Source organism: Sabethes cyaneus, chromosome 3 (assembly GCF_943734655.1).
Source record: "Sabethes cyaneus chromosome 3, idSabCyanKW18_F2, whole genome shotgun sequence".
In the NCBI taxonomy this organism is placed as follows: domain Eukaryota; kingdom Metazoa; phylum Arthropoda; class Insecta; order Diptera; family Culicidae; genus Sabethes; species Sabethes cyaneus.
The window spans coordinates 201,977,078-201,992,680 of record NC_071355.1 but is presented as its reverse complement, the minus strand read 5'-3'; the positions used below and the strand labels follow the sequence as shown (position 1 = coordinate 201,992,680).

The 15,603-nt window shown below is 40.0% G+C and overlaps 2 protein-coding genes across 4 annotated transcripts; one reads left to right on the top strand and one right to left on the bottom strand.

The window, feature by feature from the left end:
- Positions 1-3,571: 3,571 nt before the first annotated feature.
- On the bottom strand, positions 3,572-5,183 carry LOC128741749 (neuralized-like protein 2). Of its 3 annotated transcripts, none has more exons than XM_053837754.1 (3): positions 5,039-5,178; positions 4,713-4,978; positions 3,572-4,654 (listed from the first exon to the last, which is right to left on the bottom strand). In XM_053837754.1, exons 2-3 carry the CDS (start codon positions 4,921-4,923, stop codon positions 4,107-4,109), a joined length of 759 nt encoding a protein of 252 aa, XP_053693729.1. In that variant the 5' UTR covers positions 4,924-4,978; positions 5,039-5,178; the 3' UTR covers positions 3,572-4,106. The 3 variants fall into 3 exon arrangements, with proteins under 3 accessions (XP_053693729.1, XP_053693730.1, XP_053693727.1); XM_053837755.1 differs by having other exon boundaries at positions 5,084-5,172; XM_053837752.1 differs by having other exon boundaries at positions 3,573-4,654; positions 4,713-5,006; positions 5,084-5,183.
- Positions 5,184-8,929: 3,746 nt separating this feature from the next.
- LOC128741335 (inhibitor of Bruton tyrosine kinase) lies at positions 8,930-13,391 on the top strand. Its single transcript, XM_053837085.1, has 8 exons — positions 8,930-9,258; positions 9,323-9,570; positions 9,639-9,981; positions 10,047-10,147; positions 10,209-10,947; positions 11,009-11,442; positions 11,495-11,669; positions 11,776-13,391. The coding sequence occupies exons 1-8, from the start codon at positions 9,088-9,090 to the stop codon at positions 13,255-13,257; spliced, it is 3,693 nt and encodes a 1,230-aa protein (XP_053693060.1). The 5' UTR covers positions 8,930-9,087; the 3' UTR covers positions 13,258-13,391.
- Positions 13,392-15,603: the final 2,212 nt, after the last annotated feature.

The following is a 15,603-nucleotide window of genomic DNA, read 5'->3' as shown; positions in this document are numbered from 1 at the left end:
GAGACTGACAGTTACTGATAAGAACAGGGGGTTCATTCAATTGCACCATAACGTGTATTACACCGTTAAAGTACACTGAATTAAAAAGCCTGAACTAAAATTGCATCGGCCCAAATCACCCCATCGGCAGGCAACCATGTTTTCGCCGCGAAAACATGTGCGAAAATGAGATAGCATGTCAGCACTACGTTTCACTCAACTGCCAGCAGTCTGATTTGAGCCCGCTGTCAAATTTTGAGCCCAGGACATGCTGTCGCTGACGTTCACTGCAGCTAGATATGCAGATGTCGATGGGGTGGCCCAAACAGAATGCTGCCTCAACACATCCGTCAACGCCAATTTGACAGTAAACCCATGGGAAAACTGTCAGAATAACGCTGACGGACGCGTTGGTGCAGCATTTTATTTGCTCCTTAACATCCACTGTCCCACCATTAAGCGCTCATCCAACGGGTACGGGGTCTACCTCTAAGACGTCGGCCTCTATCAAGTTCTCTGCTGAATATTGTTTGCGCAAGCACCTTTCAATGCAATGTTGAACAGTGAATTTGATAGCCCGTCACCTTGGTTCAAACCACCTAATGTCTCAAACCAGTCCGATGTATCACCCGCTAGTCTGACGCTTGCTTCTGAACAATCAAGGCTAGCACATATTAAGCGCAGACCTGCATACTTTTTCCAGAGCTTTTTCTTCTATATGTTATATTGTATTGTATATGTTAAATTGTACCATCCAAAGTGCGATATCGCTCATAAAAGTGCTATTTTGCATTAAATCGTTTCGGTATCTTCGGCGCACTTTTTCGTTATCTTCCAAGCAATAAGTGCGCCGAAGATACCGAAACGATTTAATGCAAAATAGCACTTTTATGAGCGATATCGCACTTTGGATGGTACAATTTTCCTTGCAATTGACAATATTATCCATAAGATTGCTGAACTAAGTATTGCCACAGAGAACAGACATCCATTCAGGAACAAAATTTTCGGGAATTCTTGGATAAAATTTCAAATTAAAATCATCTAATATGCTACTGTCACCATCACTATGGTTTCCCAACTAAATGATTCTTTTGATTTGCACACTGACAACCTTTGGCTTCTCTGGCGCTAGTATATATGGACTACAAGCGTTATGCTAGCGCCAGAAGCTAACTGTTGTGAGTTTAGTGTTGCATTTTATGCGCCTTTAGCGACATCATCACTATAGTTCCGCAACTAATTTGACATAAGTTTTATCCAAGTGGGGACCTTTCGCTTGGATGTCTGTTCTCTGTGGTATTGCTCTATAAAGATATATCTTTAGTATTTACGGCGCACTCCCAGTTCACACTGGCATCGCACCTTGGTGCATAGCTTAAAATAGCTTAAACATCACTTATTTAAACACCATTTAAGTGCTTACTTTATACAGCTTTGATCGCCTTAAACCAACCCGTAAAGGGTCATTACGCTTGTAATTCAGCTACCGTTGTTACTTGTGTTACCCGGTCGTTTATCCCTGGTTGAACTAGTAAACTTTAACCACAGACAAACAGACGAGACACTCGCGATAGTTCCATCGTCCAATCAAAAACCACTCATTTTTCAAAAAAGCATGTTTCGCAACATGGCCACACCGCGGCGCGCAAGTGTTGCTTTGAGTTTTCAGTATAAAACCATTCAAATGTATAAAACCCTACAGCATAAAACCCTGCATATGTAAGCTATTCCGCAACATGCATAACAGAGGGTGCTAGTGTGCAAGCAAAATTTGCAGGACGACGGTTTTTAAAGGATTTTCTTCTAAGTGTCATGTCAGTTCGTCAGTGCTTTAACAAAAAGATAGCAGTGCCATTAATGTTCACATTCAACTTGTATATTTTAGTCGTGCTGATAAGCGTGTAGTGAGAGCAGAGCACTTCCCTTGCTCTTTCCTCTTCCCTCTTCCACACCCAAAAGTCGAGCAAATTACACCGTTTTCATTCAAAACCCAACTGACAGACAAATAATAAACAAGCAGTCCCGCACGCAACCGCTTTGCTTTGAATGAGCCCGGTTTTGCTTTATCGAACAAAATTTTCGCAAATTGTTTAGTGTTTTATGTAACTCTCAGTTTTAAAACTTAAGTGAAACGGTCAGAAATGTAACAATTAAGCGCGCATCTTTCTCTAATCGTTGGCAACGTATTGACGGCAGAATGGCACTGGCAGAGATCTCGGAGTTCATTGTGAATTTTTTTCACTTTCTGAACTATTTACTAAAAATAAGCGTCTTCATCGGAAAAGTACTAGTCGCAATCATCGTCAACATATCCTCGGTGACCTGGAATACACTGCAAGCAGTCGGCCAGTTTATGGTTGTATTTTGCGAAGATTATTCTTACTTTATTGAGGACTTCAAAACCGGATTGAGTACCATAGCGACGTTCTGCATTGAAAGTTTTTCAGCGATTCTGGATGGAGTTACTTCAGCGGTGCTATCGACCGGACAAGCTTTTCAGTTCGTAAGAAATGTTATTGGAGAACTGCTGTCTGGACGGCTGCTAACAGTTCCAATTTTTACGTTCGAGTTTCTCAAACGGCTGTTGGTACTAGTTGGAGATGGTGCCTGGTTTCTGGTGACCCTGCCTGGAGTTTTGTTTGTAATGATTTCACGATTCCTCGGTGAGGTATTAACAATCATCGGAAAGATCTCGGTCAACACTGGAAACCAAACTTTGGATATAGCACGTCGAGTGATTCGGTTTTTAGTAAAGGATGTACCACTACACTCCGTTGCTGGAATAATTATTTTGTGTCTAGCGTACCTGAATCCCCGATTGACAAAAAGAATAGTTTATTTCTGTTACCGAATCATGCGATATTTTTGTCGCAAATTACTGCCCTATGCACGCGGAATACGCCGGAAACTAACCCGAACTCGTCAAAAAATTTCACAATGCATCTTGGATGCCTTGCTTTTCTTTCTGGCTAGATTGACCTATTTACGAAGGCGCACAGTTCATATTTACGACACGGATATCATTCATTGCATTCGCTTTATTCGAAACTTTTTCACATTCACCGAACGACGTCGGAACACAACGGAACAATTGCATGCCAGGCAAACCGACAGCCGAGACAGACATTCCCCATCATCACAACACTCAACAAGATCACAATTTGCTCAAATAACTAACAGCAATAAAAAGTCTCCACGACGAACAACCAGCATCGGACTTTGCATCATCTGCGAGGATAACGACAAAACGGTTGTCCTCATACCGTGCGGTCATCTGTGCCTGTGCAAACAGTGCGCTCAACAGCTCGAAAATTACGACCGTTACTGCCCAATCTGCAGGGCACGAATTCTTCGAAAGATGGATGTATTCATCTGAATTAGCTTGTAAAATTATGCTGTAACAGCAGTTTAATTAGGCTGTAAGAATATATGGCTTAGGAGATTAAGCTAAAGTGATAGTCTGAGCTGTATGGTACCATCGGTACCATCGCCTGCCACCAAAAAAAGGAAATCAAAAGATTTTCATCATCAGCATCACTAACAGTAAGACGTGTATTAGAAGTAACCTATAAAGAATAAAAGATAAAAATGTTTTGACCTACATTTGTGGTCTGTTTAGCATTGTTTCTAGAAGCCCCATTTGTAATTACCAACATTCCTATCTAGGGAATTGTTTCAAAAACATTTTTAATGACAAACCATTTTCTATAATGAGATATATCTGTATTCCTAATATTATTATGCTTTACAGTATGTAGGGGAATAAATTTTCAGAATTTGTCAGCAACAAGCAAAGAAAAATCTAATGATCACCCTGTTGGATTCATCCATATCACAAACCTATGCTATAAAAACTATCATTCTTGCCAAGAAGGTGTTTCAGCAGGTGGCGTCAGATCTTCAATCAGGTGCTCCTGCATCAAGAAGCGACAAAAGTGGAATATGGTCACGGCTGTTGAGAATGTGCAAATCGGTATATATGTCAGTTACATTGCGCCCATCGCCCCGTAAACGCTCTTTCGACAAAAATGGTGTACTTTCTATGTAAAATGGAAGTAAACTCAGAATGTACAGTCTCTCAAACAGTAAATACAAAGCAGAGATACATCCTAAACGATTCACCTTTACGATCCGTACTGCAGCAAGTAATCCTTGAGGCTCTCCGGCAGCGGAAGTTGCCAGATTGCCGATTTGGACACCCTGGTCAAAATTGCATCCCTACAGGCGCTTTGAAGCGTTGATATACCGTACAATTGTATGATCTTGACTTGTTTGGTAGTACCATAGACATCAATCACCACGTGCAGAGCGCCCTTCGTGTACGGGATGTCTTTCGTGCAAGGACCCTGATCTTCGCCGTTGATGATGAAGTGCATTTCCGCCTTATCCGTTTCCTCTGGTGTTGGCACGAAAACAATTCCAATCCGAGAGTTGGTGTCGGTGGGCAGAATATCTGCGCTGGCACCATCCTGGGAAATAGGGCGCAGTAAGCTCCGTGGAAACACACCACGGGAAGTTTTCACATTGATTCCCTCGCCAAGAATGCTGCTTTTGGAAGTAGCATTTCCAACGGTTCGCGTTATAGGAAACACCCAACTGGAACCAAGATTCGCGAGATCCGGTAAAGCATATTGCAATGATGAAGCCGGTTGAATATTCAACTGAGTCAAACCTATTGAAATATTCCAAATCAGCTTGGTGTAAATTCAATTCTAATTACAAGGACAAACCAAGACGCATGTGGCCGCTCCAGCCGCGTTCATTTTTTTCGATTTCCAACAGGAAAATCTCTCCCGGTTGCAGTGGTTTCTCGCTAAATGTAAGCGCGTTCCCGAAGCTGGCCTTCCGATATGCGACAGTGTTTTCATCGAACAGAATGATATTTTGACCGTGATACGGATGAAAACGTGACAGCATTTTTCTTGGATAAACCACAGGCATACTAACTGTAGCACGATACACAACACTTCCGACGCAGGATAACAGCTGCTGGCCTCTAGAAAACTTCTTGTTTTGTATTGTTCCTTAGAGCGAAAAAGAAAACGTAGATTCGCACTTTTTCAAATCTTTTCCCGCAGCCAAAACGTCGTTCGATTATTACCTGTTTACTAAATTTGCATAGTTAACTGCCGTCACGATTGAATTATTCACAAAACTCGAAATTTTTGTGCATTTTCAAAGAAAACTTTAAAAAAATTTACGCTTGCTAAGCATAAACGCAGAACGTCAACAAAAACATATCCGTTTTCAAGGATTTTTGGACAGTCAGAGATAATCAGTGATGCCAGATTTTTTTTTCAATTTGATACTAATCGAAATCGAGAAAAAACTCGAAAAAACTGCTCGACATTCAAACAAAAGGGCAAAAGACAGTATCGTTCCGTTATTCCGACACCCAATAGTTTGACGACTTAAATCTGAATTACTGACGAACTGACAAGACACATAAAAGAAATTACTTTAAAAAACATCGTCTTACACATTTTGCTTGCACACTAGCACCCTCTGTTATGCAAGTTGCGGAGTAGCTTGCATTTGAAAGATTTTATGTTGTGGAGTTTTTACATTTGGATGGTGTTATACTGAAAACACGAAGCAGCACTCACGAGCCGCGGTGTGGCCATGTTGCGAAATATGCTTTTTTGAAAAAATGAGTGGCTTTTTTTGGACGATGGAATGACGTCTCGTCTGTTTGTGTGTGTCTGAATCTCGCTAATTCGAGCAGCTCTGAAACAAAAAGCGTTACATTGTGTCGTCTGCACAAAATTGGACTTCCGAAAAAACAACAAGCGGTTTTTCTTCCGAACCGTACATTAAACCCAGCATCGTAAGTAGTACGCTGTATAGCGCCTCTTATTTGCTATACAGCGCGCTACTTCCGACACAGGTTTAATATCTGCTGTTTAATGTACGGACGGTTCGGTACGAAAGAAAAATCATTTGCTGTTTTGTCGGAAGTCCAACTTAGTGCTGGCGACAAAATAAAATATCATTTCGGATATTTTCGTGTTAGATTATATTTACTACTGAGAAGTTGCCGAATATCTGCCCCATCAGTCCAAAACTTCCGTCTCTTTTTTCTCATGCAAAAAACTAAACAATATCAGCAACTTCGTCAACGCGAATTGTTCCACCTTCATATTTACACTCTTGATCTTGACTCTTGGTTCTTGCAAGATTTAGAGTGACTACATACAGAGTGGCGACAAGTCATCCCAAATGTATGCAATGCGGTTTTCCCAAGGTTTTTCTTTCTCTTTCCTGCATACGCGTTGGATAGGTCGTCTGCTCGATTGGAATGACACTGACAGACATCATTCCAATTTTGACATTGTCGCCACTCTGTATATAGTCACTCTAGCAAGATCAATGGATCGAATGAAGTAATTTGCGGTTTCGTCACTAACGAGAATGACATTAGCTGCGGATCGTTTATGTAGGAGTGAGAGGGGAGCAAAGAGTGGAGGAAAGGTTCCGGGAGTTTGGAATTTGATGTTCTTGATATTATTCCTACTGCAAACAGCTTCAGCGAGGTCCACAGCTAATATCAAAAAATTTTTATATGTGTGCGTGGTGGAATACTTCATATCGAAACCCAAAGTAAATTGATATATACCAGGTATATGACAATGCGAGCTGTCATATACACTTTGCACTAACACATCTACACTAGTTCTGAGATTTCGAGCATTTTATATAGGCGAATTCGAGCAAAACTAAGAGCAACCGTTCGCTACCTGGTTGTGATTATTGGAACTACAAAAAAAGTGCAATTCCCAAAATGCTTGCTGGCACCTATATGGAACTCGACTTTAAATGTAATATTTTATTGAATTACCAACAGTGGGAATGGTGAAAATGGATAATAAAGGTAAGAAAAAGCATTACCTTTCATTTGATATATATTGTTTCTGCTTCGGGAGATTATTAGAGCTTCGCAAGTGTATTTATGGTTACGAACTGTTAGGTTATCTGTTTGGTTCTTGGCGCAGATGATGCTAATCAAGAAAATAAATCCGTTAGCATTTGAAAACACATTGGAAAACGCTGAAGACTGAAAATAATTGGTGATTCTCTATCCAGGATATGTAAACTTTACAGCTGACTCTATGTACTTTTGTTTCATGCGGTACAAAATCAAACATTAACATTTTTCTGCCATAAAGTTAATTAATTCGAATATTTTCACTTGCCTTAACGTAAATAAACAAATTTCTTCCAATATTTCGCTTTCTAAAATCCTGACAATTGAAAGGGTTAATCAAAAACTGCATTTTATTTCAGCTTTTTTCAAAAATGTATGGAGTTTGACAGCGATTTTACTTTTCATCACTTTTTTTATGCAGCGCCTCTAAGCGGGCGATAGCTTGTCAAAAACGCCTATGGAAAATTAGTTAATTTTTTAAAAAAATCGTTGGATACGCAAGATTTGTCTATTTTTTTTCTCACAGTTTTTATGTTTATGCTTAGAACATTATTTCTAGTATGTATTTTCATGAATACAATGAAGTGCAACATTCCAAATTGCAAGCGGAAATTTTTTCGTCAAAACGGTATCAAGATGTCTCAAAGAAATGTCGTTATATCGCTTTCCTACAAGTAGTAAAACAAAAAAGATTTTTTTTAAAATGCTCGGACATGATTGTTCAATAAGCAGCATGAGCAACATTGTTATCCGCCCGCGATATTTTTCATCTGATTTCTGGTAAGCTTTTAAAGTGTTAATTATCTTCGAAGACCGTTTTGTAGCAATCTAAGATTACTTTTTATGGTTTTCTACGTAGTGTTGAGACGGGTAAATTTATGATAAAAAGGTATCATCTTGGAACAGTGACTTCAACTTAAGGATTTTCAAGCAGTAGCACAAGCATCTATTCGAATAAAACTATTTTTTAAAAGAAGACATCAAAGGCATATTCAAGAGCATCATCCAAGCAAAATGTTGGATGGAACGTGTTTTAATTTAAGCAACCGTATACCGTATTGATCGTGAAGTATTAGAAACATTAATTCATTTTTCAATTGCACATCGAAATAGTTAGTCACCCATGTTCTCAATTTTTTTACGCATAATAAAGAAGGCTACAAGTGCAAATGACTTTAAAATATATTCCTTACATTTCATTGTAAATGTCCAAATATTTCTCTGGAATAATATAGCTGCATTCATTAATTACAATTTATTTAGTTTTAATTTTCATGCAAGTTCCACCATATTTCAGAACTATTCTTCTTCTTTCTACACACACTAATGCAACCCTCGATGGTCACATACCTGGTATATATCAATTTACTTTGATCGAAACCATCGAAACCTCGATCGAAACGAAACTGATGATTCAGAACAGCGAGAAAAGTCAAAAACGCAGAGCAGAGTTGCCATATATGCAAATTTATTTGCATAACATATTTACGAAAAATTATAATAAATTTCCAGAACGTACAGTTTTAGACAAGCTTTTGACGTATGACTTTCAAATATACAGACATTAGAATTTGTTTGTGAAAATATATATAGATATTTGGAGCGCCGGCAAAAAAACATTCTTAAAAAGTTTCTGTAAACATTTCTTTAAAAAGTATATCTGGCAGCTCTAACGCTCTAAGCTGATGTTTCGATCAGGGATACCAGATTTGCAGATTAAATCAAATTTTGTCTGCAAATTCCAGATTTTTGGAACGGTCTTGCAGATCATTACAAATTTGCAGATATTTGCAGTTTTTATGACTTTTATTGTATTGGTGCAGATTTTTGTTCGAAGCTCTTTAAACTTTCACAGACTTCCTAAAAAAGTGTGCAGATTTTCGCAGATTATTTTCAAACCAGAAAATTCGAGTAGCCGAAAAACTGCTCGATTTTTTCGGTTTTCGAGTAGTTCCAGACATTTTTTTTAGAAAATATGGCATCTCTGGTTTCGATTGGTTTTTGGTTGTTTTGCTGGTTTTGCTAGATTCATTCGTACGTGTTATTTAAAAGTTGGCAAAATAAACTTCAAAATATTTTTTTCATCCGTAAGTTTAACATTGTGAAATCTTATTTCGAAAATTTTACCATTTCTGTCGCTGTTGAAAATTAAAAAACTAAAGTTCCGGCTAAAGTGTCTGATGTCTACGACGATTTCGAACTTCGATTATGAATGCACAAAAAAATGTAAACTCCTAAACCATGGAAATGAAATAACCAAGGCCCTCACGAAGCGGTCCATCTCGGACGAGCTGTTGGCCGCTTTTATCGCAAAAACATGCAGAAATTTCGCGGAAATACTGGATGATCAAGTGAGTGTGATCTACCTACCTGTTTTTTTCTCGATTTGACCATAATCAAATTGAATTTTTGCAGGGAAGAAGTGCTCTGCATTTAGCGGCTTCTGTAGGACGATATGCGATTGCGGAATGGCTTGTAAAAAATGGAGCTAGCATTACGGCCAAAGACCGCGAGTCGGGCCATACTGCTTTGCATCGGGCCATGTACTATGGCTGTGTGGGAGCAGCCGTTTTGCTGCTGAAATATGGTGCTAGCATTGACTGTCCGGATGAGGATTTCGTAAATCCGCTACAGTTATGCAGTAATGTTTCCAAACATGACAAGTAAGAACTGTTCAACCGACACGAAAATTGAAAGAAACCAGTTTGATGATTTTGTTTTAATTTTGCAGTGGCATCGGACACGAGCTGATGGTGTGGGGTAAAAATAAAAATTACAACCTTGGCATCGGAAATGTGGAAGGTCGGGAAATGCCTGATTTTATCGATTATTTTCGGAAAAATCGAATTGCAGTGGACAAAATGTCGATAAATGCGTACCATAGTGTGTTCCTGTCTAAAACTGGTGAGATCTATACCACCGGTCATGGACGTGGGGGTCGATTGGGAACCGGAGCGGAAAATACGCTGGTATTTCCCGCGAAGGTTTCGGTTCACACTAAAAATCCGGATGAACGCATTATCGACGTCAGCACGGGGAGATACCATACATTGCTGTTGTCCAATCAGAATGTCGTAAGTTTAGAAATTTAGGGTTGTTTGTGGTTAACATATTCTAACAATTTTATTGTTTATCCTAGATTTACTCATGTGGAGAAAATAATTACTGCCAATTAGCAATAAAACCTCCAGTGGAAAAGCAGCTAACTTTCAAAGAGATAGGAGGTTTACAAAACTTTGCGTAAGATTCCAGCATTTCCGATAAAAAAATCAATGACTTATGTTGTGTGTTATTGTTACAGTTACAAGCGAATTACACGTATCATAGCGAAGGATTTTCACTCGATAGCAATTGGTGAACAAGAGGTGTTCGTTTGGGGTTACAACGGTGGACAGTTTGGCATGAAAAAAGAAATTAATCCGGTTGCACTACCACGAGCGATTTCTCTTGAATTGGAGTTGAATAAGGATAAACCTGCGAAGACGTCTGGTTGTAACACCACGGTCAAGATCGTAGAATCCAGCAATGCAACTATCGTAATGTACACGGAATCATGCTATCTGTATATTTTTAACAATTTCAAAAGGCGGACCTACAAAAATCCATTGATGGAAAAATTCAAGTGCATTTCCGTGTCTGGAGGAGAATTCGTTACTAGTAAGGAAGACACTCCTAAGCAATCGAAACAACTCAGGATACTAGTTTTTACAGAATGTAGAAATATCTACATTTGGTACGAAGATAGTCAGCAGTTTGTGCGATGCGTGTTTGCACAATCTAGAAATTTAGAAATTGAGAAAATTATTTGGTGCAATAACAATGTTCTGGTGCAGCTGCTGGGACATCTCTACCATGGGACGATCACGCACAAACTTACGGCACAAGCTAGTACTCATATCAGTGAGTACACGGAAACTTACACGAAGAAGGAGATTAGCACCACCAACAAAACTAGGATCGAGTTGAAACGTATCAAGAATCTGAATAACGTTGTGGACTTTGTCTGTGACGATGATGGGGACAATTTTGCTGTGCTGACTGTGAGTAGCATAAGATAGATGGTTTCAATATTCGATTCGTTTACTTCTCTTTGCTATATAGGAAAATTCACGTCGTTACTTCCACGTCACGGAACTGGTAGAGTCAAACTACGACTTCGGTAGTTTACTCGCCGAGGCTCACCTAATGGATGGCGTGCATGATTTGGTGTTTGTGGTTGACTATGAGTCCTTTCCGGTGCACCGGTTCGTAATCTACCATCGCTCTCGTCATCTTAAAAAGCTTGTTCAGAAGCAGCCAGATGTAAGAGAGTTTCAGCTTCAACGGTACGACGGGTTGTGTGCACCAATTTTCGAGCTAGTGTTACGGTTCATTTACACCAATCGCTTGATCTCGCAAGACGATGTCGAAAGGTTGGTGAAACGGCTTCGACCCGACTCTCCACTGAATGCGGAGAGTACGAATGAAATGCTCGAACGACTTAGGAAAGTGTGTAAACAGTTGGAACTTGGACCTTTAGGTTCGTCCGTGAAAAGGTGACTTCTCTTGCGTAAAGTAATGGTGGGGATTTCATAGCATTTTTTATAGCCTGATGTTCGATCCACCGGTTGAAGAGTATCCCAAACTGGCACGTGACTCATACCCAGAACTTAGGGATGTTATCATTAAGCTACAGGACAATCAGGAGATCCATGCCCATAAATGTGTGCTTATGTCGAGGCTTGAATATTTCAACATGATGTTTAGCCACACCTGGACAGAGGTATGTGTGATAATTCAAAGTTATTTTATAAAATCTACAATTAAATTAAATTTCGCATTGTTCTTTGTATTTATATTTTTAAACATGCCTCTGCTAATAACCATAGAGCAAAACTGTAAATCTGTCGACTATTCCTCTCGAGTATATGGAGCCGATTGTGGAATTCCTGTACGACAATAACTACCAACGTATTCGTGAGCAGAAGTACTCGGAAAGCTATCTCCTCAATATGATTGTCATTTGCGACCAATTTTTCATCGAAGAACTGAAAAACGTATTCGAAGTGATCGTAGGGGATCGAATCAGTTTAAAGAACGCTGCCGAATTTCTGGACTTCGGGTTTCAGTATAACTGCGAGGTACTTAAGCAAATTTGCATGCAGTTTATCAGTGTGAATCTGGCAAAGATTCTGGAGCTTCGTGTGCTGGAAAGCTTGGAACCACGGGTGCTAACACATATCGACACGTTTTATAAAAACTTTTACCATTTGCAAGACTATAGAACGATAACTCCGTCGCCGGATGCGATCGGAGACGAAGAATTGGCGCTCTTTGTTGACAATTTTAAAGTAGATTTGGACGCCAAAGAAGTTGACAACAATGTGAGCAAAACCAAAACCCCAAAGGGAAAAGTTACTCCCAAAAGTACAAAGATGCAACTGGATAAACGAAACTACGAAAAAGAAGCCATGAGTTATATCAGAGATTTATCGTTTGAGGAAATACCAGTTGTTAAATGCAGTTCGAAGCCCGTGATGGATAACCTACCTACAGCTCGATCAGCATCGGAAGAAGTTAAAAGCTGGCAAAAGGTGGTGGACAAAAAGGATCCCAAAAAGAAGTGTATTACAGCAGCTTTAAAGGTAAACGAAATTGTCAAAAATGAGTCGAAAGTAGAGGAAAACTTCTCCAACTTGAAGTCGGTTCTCGGAAAAACTTCACCTGCCACCGAAACAAGCCCCTCTCTGACAACATCCGACAAAAAAGACGAGGGTTACGATTCCGGTTACAGCGGTAGTCGCCCTACGACTTTTAGTTTAAGTGACTTTACCCTGCAAAAACCAAAACTTTCGCAAAAGCAACGCAAAAGGCTTTCGTCTAGCTCGGACAAACCGAAAGAGGTGATCAATCAACCGCCACCAGCAGCGGAAGAACCAAAACCCGCGGCCGCCACTAACCCGTGGAAGAGTCTGAACAATTCGGCAGCAAACATGCTAAAATCGGATCCTATTCCAATCACCCCTCCTCGTGACAACCATCGGGCGTCCACCAGCGGAAACGGAACCTTCGAATCGTCATCGCCTTTCAACAACAGCTCACTAGGGCAAACAACAATCGTTTCTCCGCCGGCACCGAAAAGTTCCGAGAAAGAGTTCAGCAAAATTCTCGCTGACGAGCGACGTCAAAAGCAGTACTATGAGAAAATTAAATCCAAATCACTCGTTCACACGCAGATTGAGGAACGGGCGATCGAGGAATTGCGAAGGTTCTACAATGTCGATAGTGTTTTCGATGAAAGCATCACGATCGAGCGGTACCGACCGCAGTCGGATGGAGCAATCAATTTTGCCGTCTGGCAGTATCAGTGAAAAAAAAAATGGCTCCGGAGTGCCACCGCCACGTGCCTATCGTGGTGATAATGAGTCTTGCTGCCGAGCAAAAAGCGTCTATTAATTGTTCAATTTTAGGTTTATAGTTTAAGAAGCGTGGACAATATTGTAAATATTTTTCAAATGAAATATGTTGCGATATTATTTATCCGAACTTTTCTAATGACTCTGCGGTTGGGTTTTTTCGTTTGAAAAGTGAGTTACAATAAATCCAAGTAAAATAAGCTATCACTCTTATTTTTGGGTTTCTCCTAGTTAGCCTCGAGGTGTCCTGTACTATTTGATTGTGCATTCTGTTCTAGAGTATACTGCTGTAGTTTGAAACCCTTACTCAGAAATTTAGTCCTCCAGGCTAAAAGCAGTTCAGTCCAAATTCTTTAAATTTAGATTCTTTTCGTGCTCCACTGTATCTTCTGGACTTCCGAAAAGCTTAAAAGAGAAATATCTTTTAACAAAAAAATAATTGGACGTTTACGACGGTGAAAAACTCCAAAGTGAAATCGAAAAAATCATGTTCTAATCCTCGAAGAAATTTTTAAAACATTTTGACGTAGGACTACGTATTATCGCTGGGTATCATTCCAAAATTTGGGTTCAAACAATCGTCATGAAATAATGAAAGTTTTTGAACGCTCATAACTCTGCCGGTTCTGAACAGTAGTCAAAGGTTTGTATGTCAATCGAATCATAAAAAATGTAGCAACTGTATAGTAAATAGAACAACATTGCTTTTCAGTTGATAGTAAAAATCAACGAAAAGTTTAAAGGTCAAATTTTCCCATATATTTTCAGAATGATCGCCTTACTTCCCAGTCACCACAGGCGACATACATCCCAGTGCTACTGGTATTTCAAGTATTTCCATTTATTTTTATTTTATGTAATTGTAATATAATACACCCATATTCTGTATTTCGAACGAGCTGAAATATTTCGTTCGACTTGGTAAATCCCATCCCGTATTTCGTTCGAGTTGTTTTCGTTTTCGAAAATCTTTCGTTCGAGCCACTGTTTTTTCGAACATCTCTCGTTCGAGCCCGGTCAAACGTCAAACGCATTTTTGTTTTCGTTCGTGCCATATTTGTTTGAACTGCGTGGTTCGCGAAGATGTAAGTTTATTTTTATCCTTATTTTGTTATAAAATTTATTTATTTATTTTCTACTCTAGGGAAAAAGTGAAAAACAAAACAACGACCAAACAACAATTTGAGCGAATGATAGAATTACTGGAGCAAGAGCCGGACATCGCTAAAGGATGGTACCGAGGAAATTCAGGACCATTCTGGGACAATCTGGCCACTGAAATAAATATTTTGGGGCCACCTCTTCGCGACGCCAGTGGATGGAAGAAGGTACCTACTAAAATTAATCCGAAAACTTTGTTAATGATTTCATTTTTTATTTTTCACAGGTTTGGGCCGATTACAAATCGGGGTTAAAAAAGAAACTCGCGCACAACAAGAGGGAACAAAGGGCGACTGGTGGAGGACCCTATAAACAAGCCCGTCTGTCTGAACTTGACGAGCAAGCAGTTGCATTGACAGGTCTTTCGGCGACTGTAGAGGGTATCGAAGATACTTCATCGCATGGAGCTGTTTTTGCAACCGACCAGAACTTCAACATCACTGACGACGCTGAGGATCTGAATGAAACCATTCCTCCACAGCACCCCCTCCCTAGGCGAGCAAAAGCATCTGTAGCTCAGCTGGTAGAGTGTCAGATTGAACAGCAAGAAAAATTTCACGCAAGCGTGATATGCCTGTTAGAAAACTCTAACCAAAGTTCAAAAGACATTGTGCATTACCAGCGTCAAACAGCTAAGTCTATTATTTCAATAGATGCCACCCTCAAGGAAATGCTAACTGAACAGAAAAGGCATAACGGGGAAATGAGAAAGCTGGGTTCGGAGAAACTAAAGGCAAAAAAGCAGATACTAGAGATGCAAATGGCATACGTGCCTGCGATTACAACCGGATTCGAACCCACAACACCTGCCAGGGCATGTGGTTCGCTGGTACTTGTACCTTTGAACCATAGAGGCGCTGGACAAAAGGAGACCGTAAAATCCACTTCTCAAGAATAGCGACGCGTTTGGTTGGGTTATCGACACATATTGTGCCGCTTCCTACATCAATTGCAGATTACCACCGAGCGAGAAGTTTTAATCTAACTACTGTTAACTTTCAGGACGACGACACTGTGCCGGCCCTTACGACTTGCAAGGTACTGCACGTGACGTTGTTCGTCTGTCAGCTTGTGTTAGCCGCGTTTCTCGGCGCGGGTTTTCGAGGGAAGGCCCCGTTCCTATGTAATAGACTAATCTCA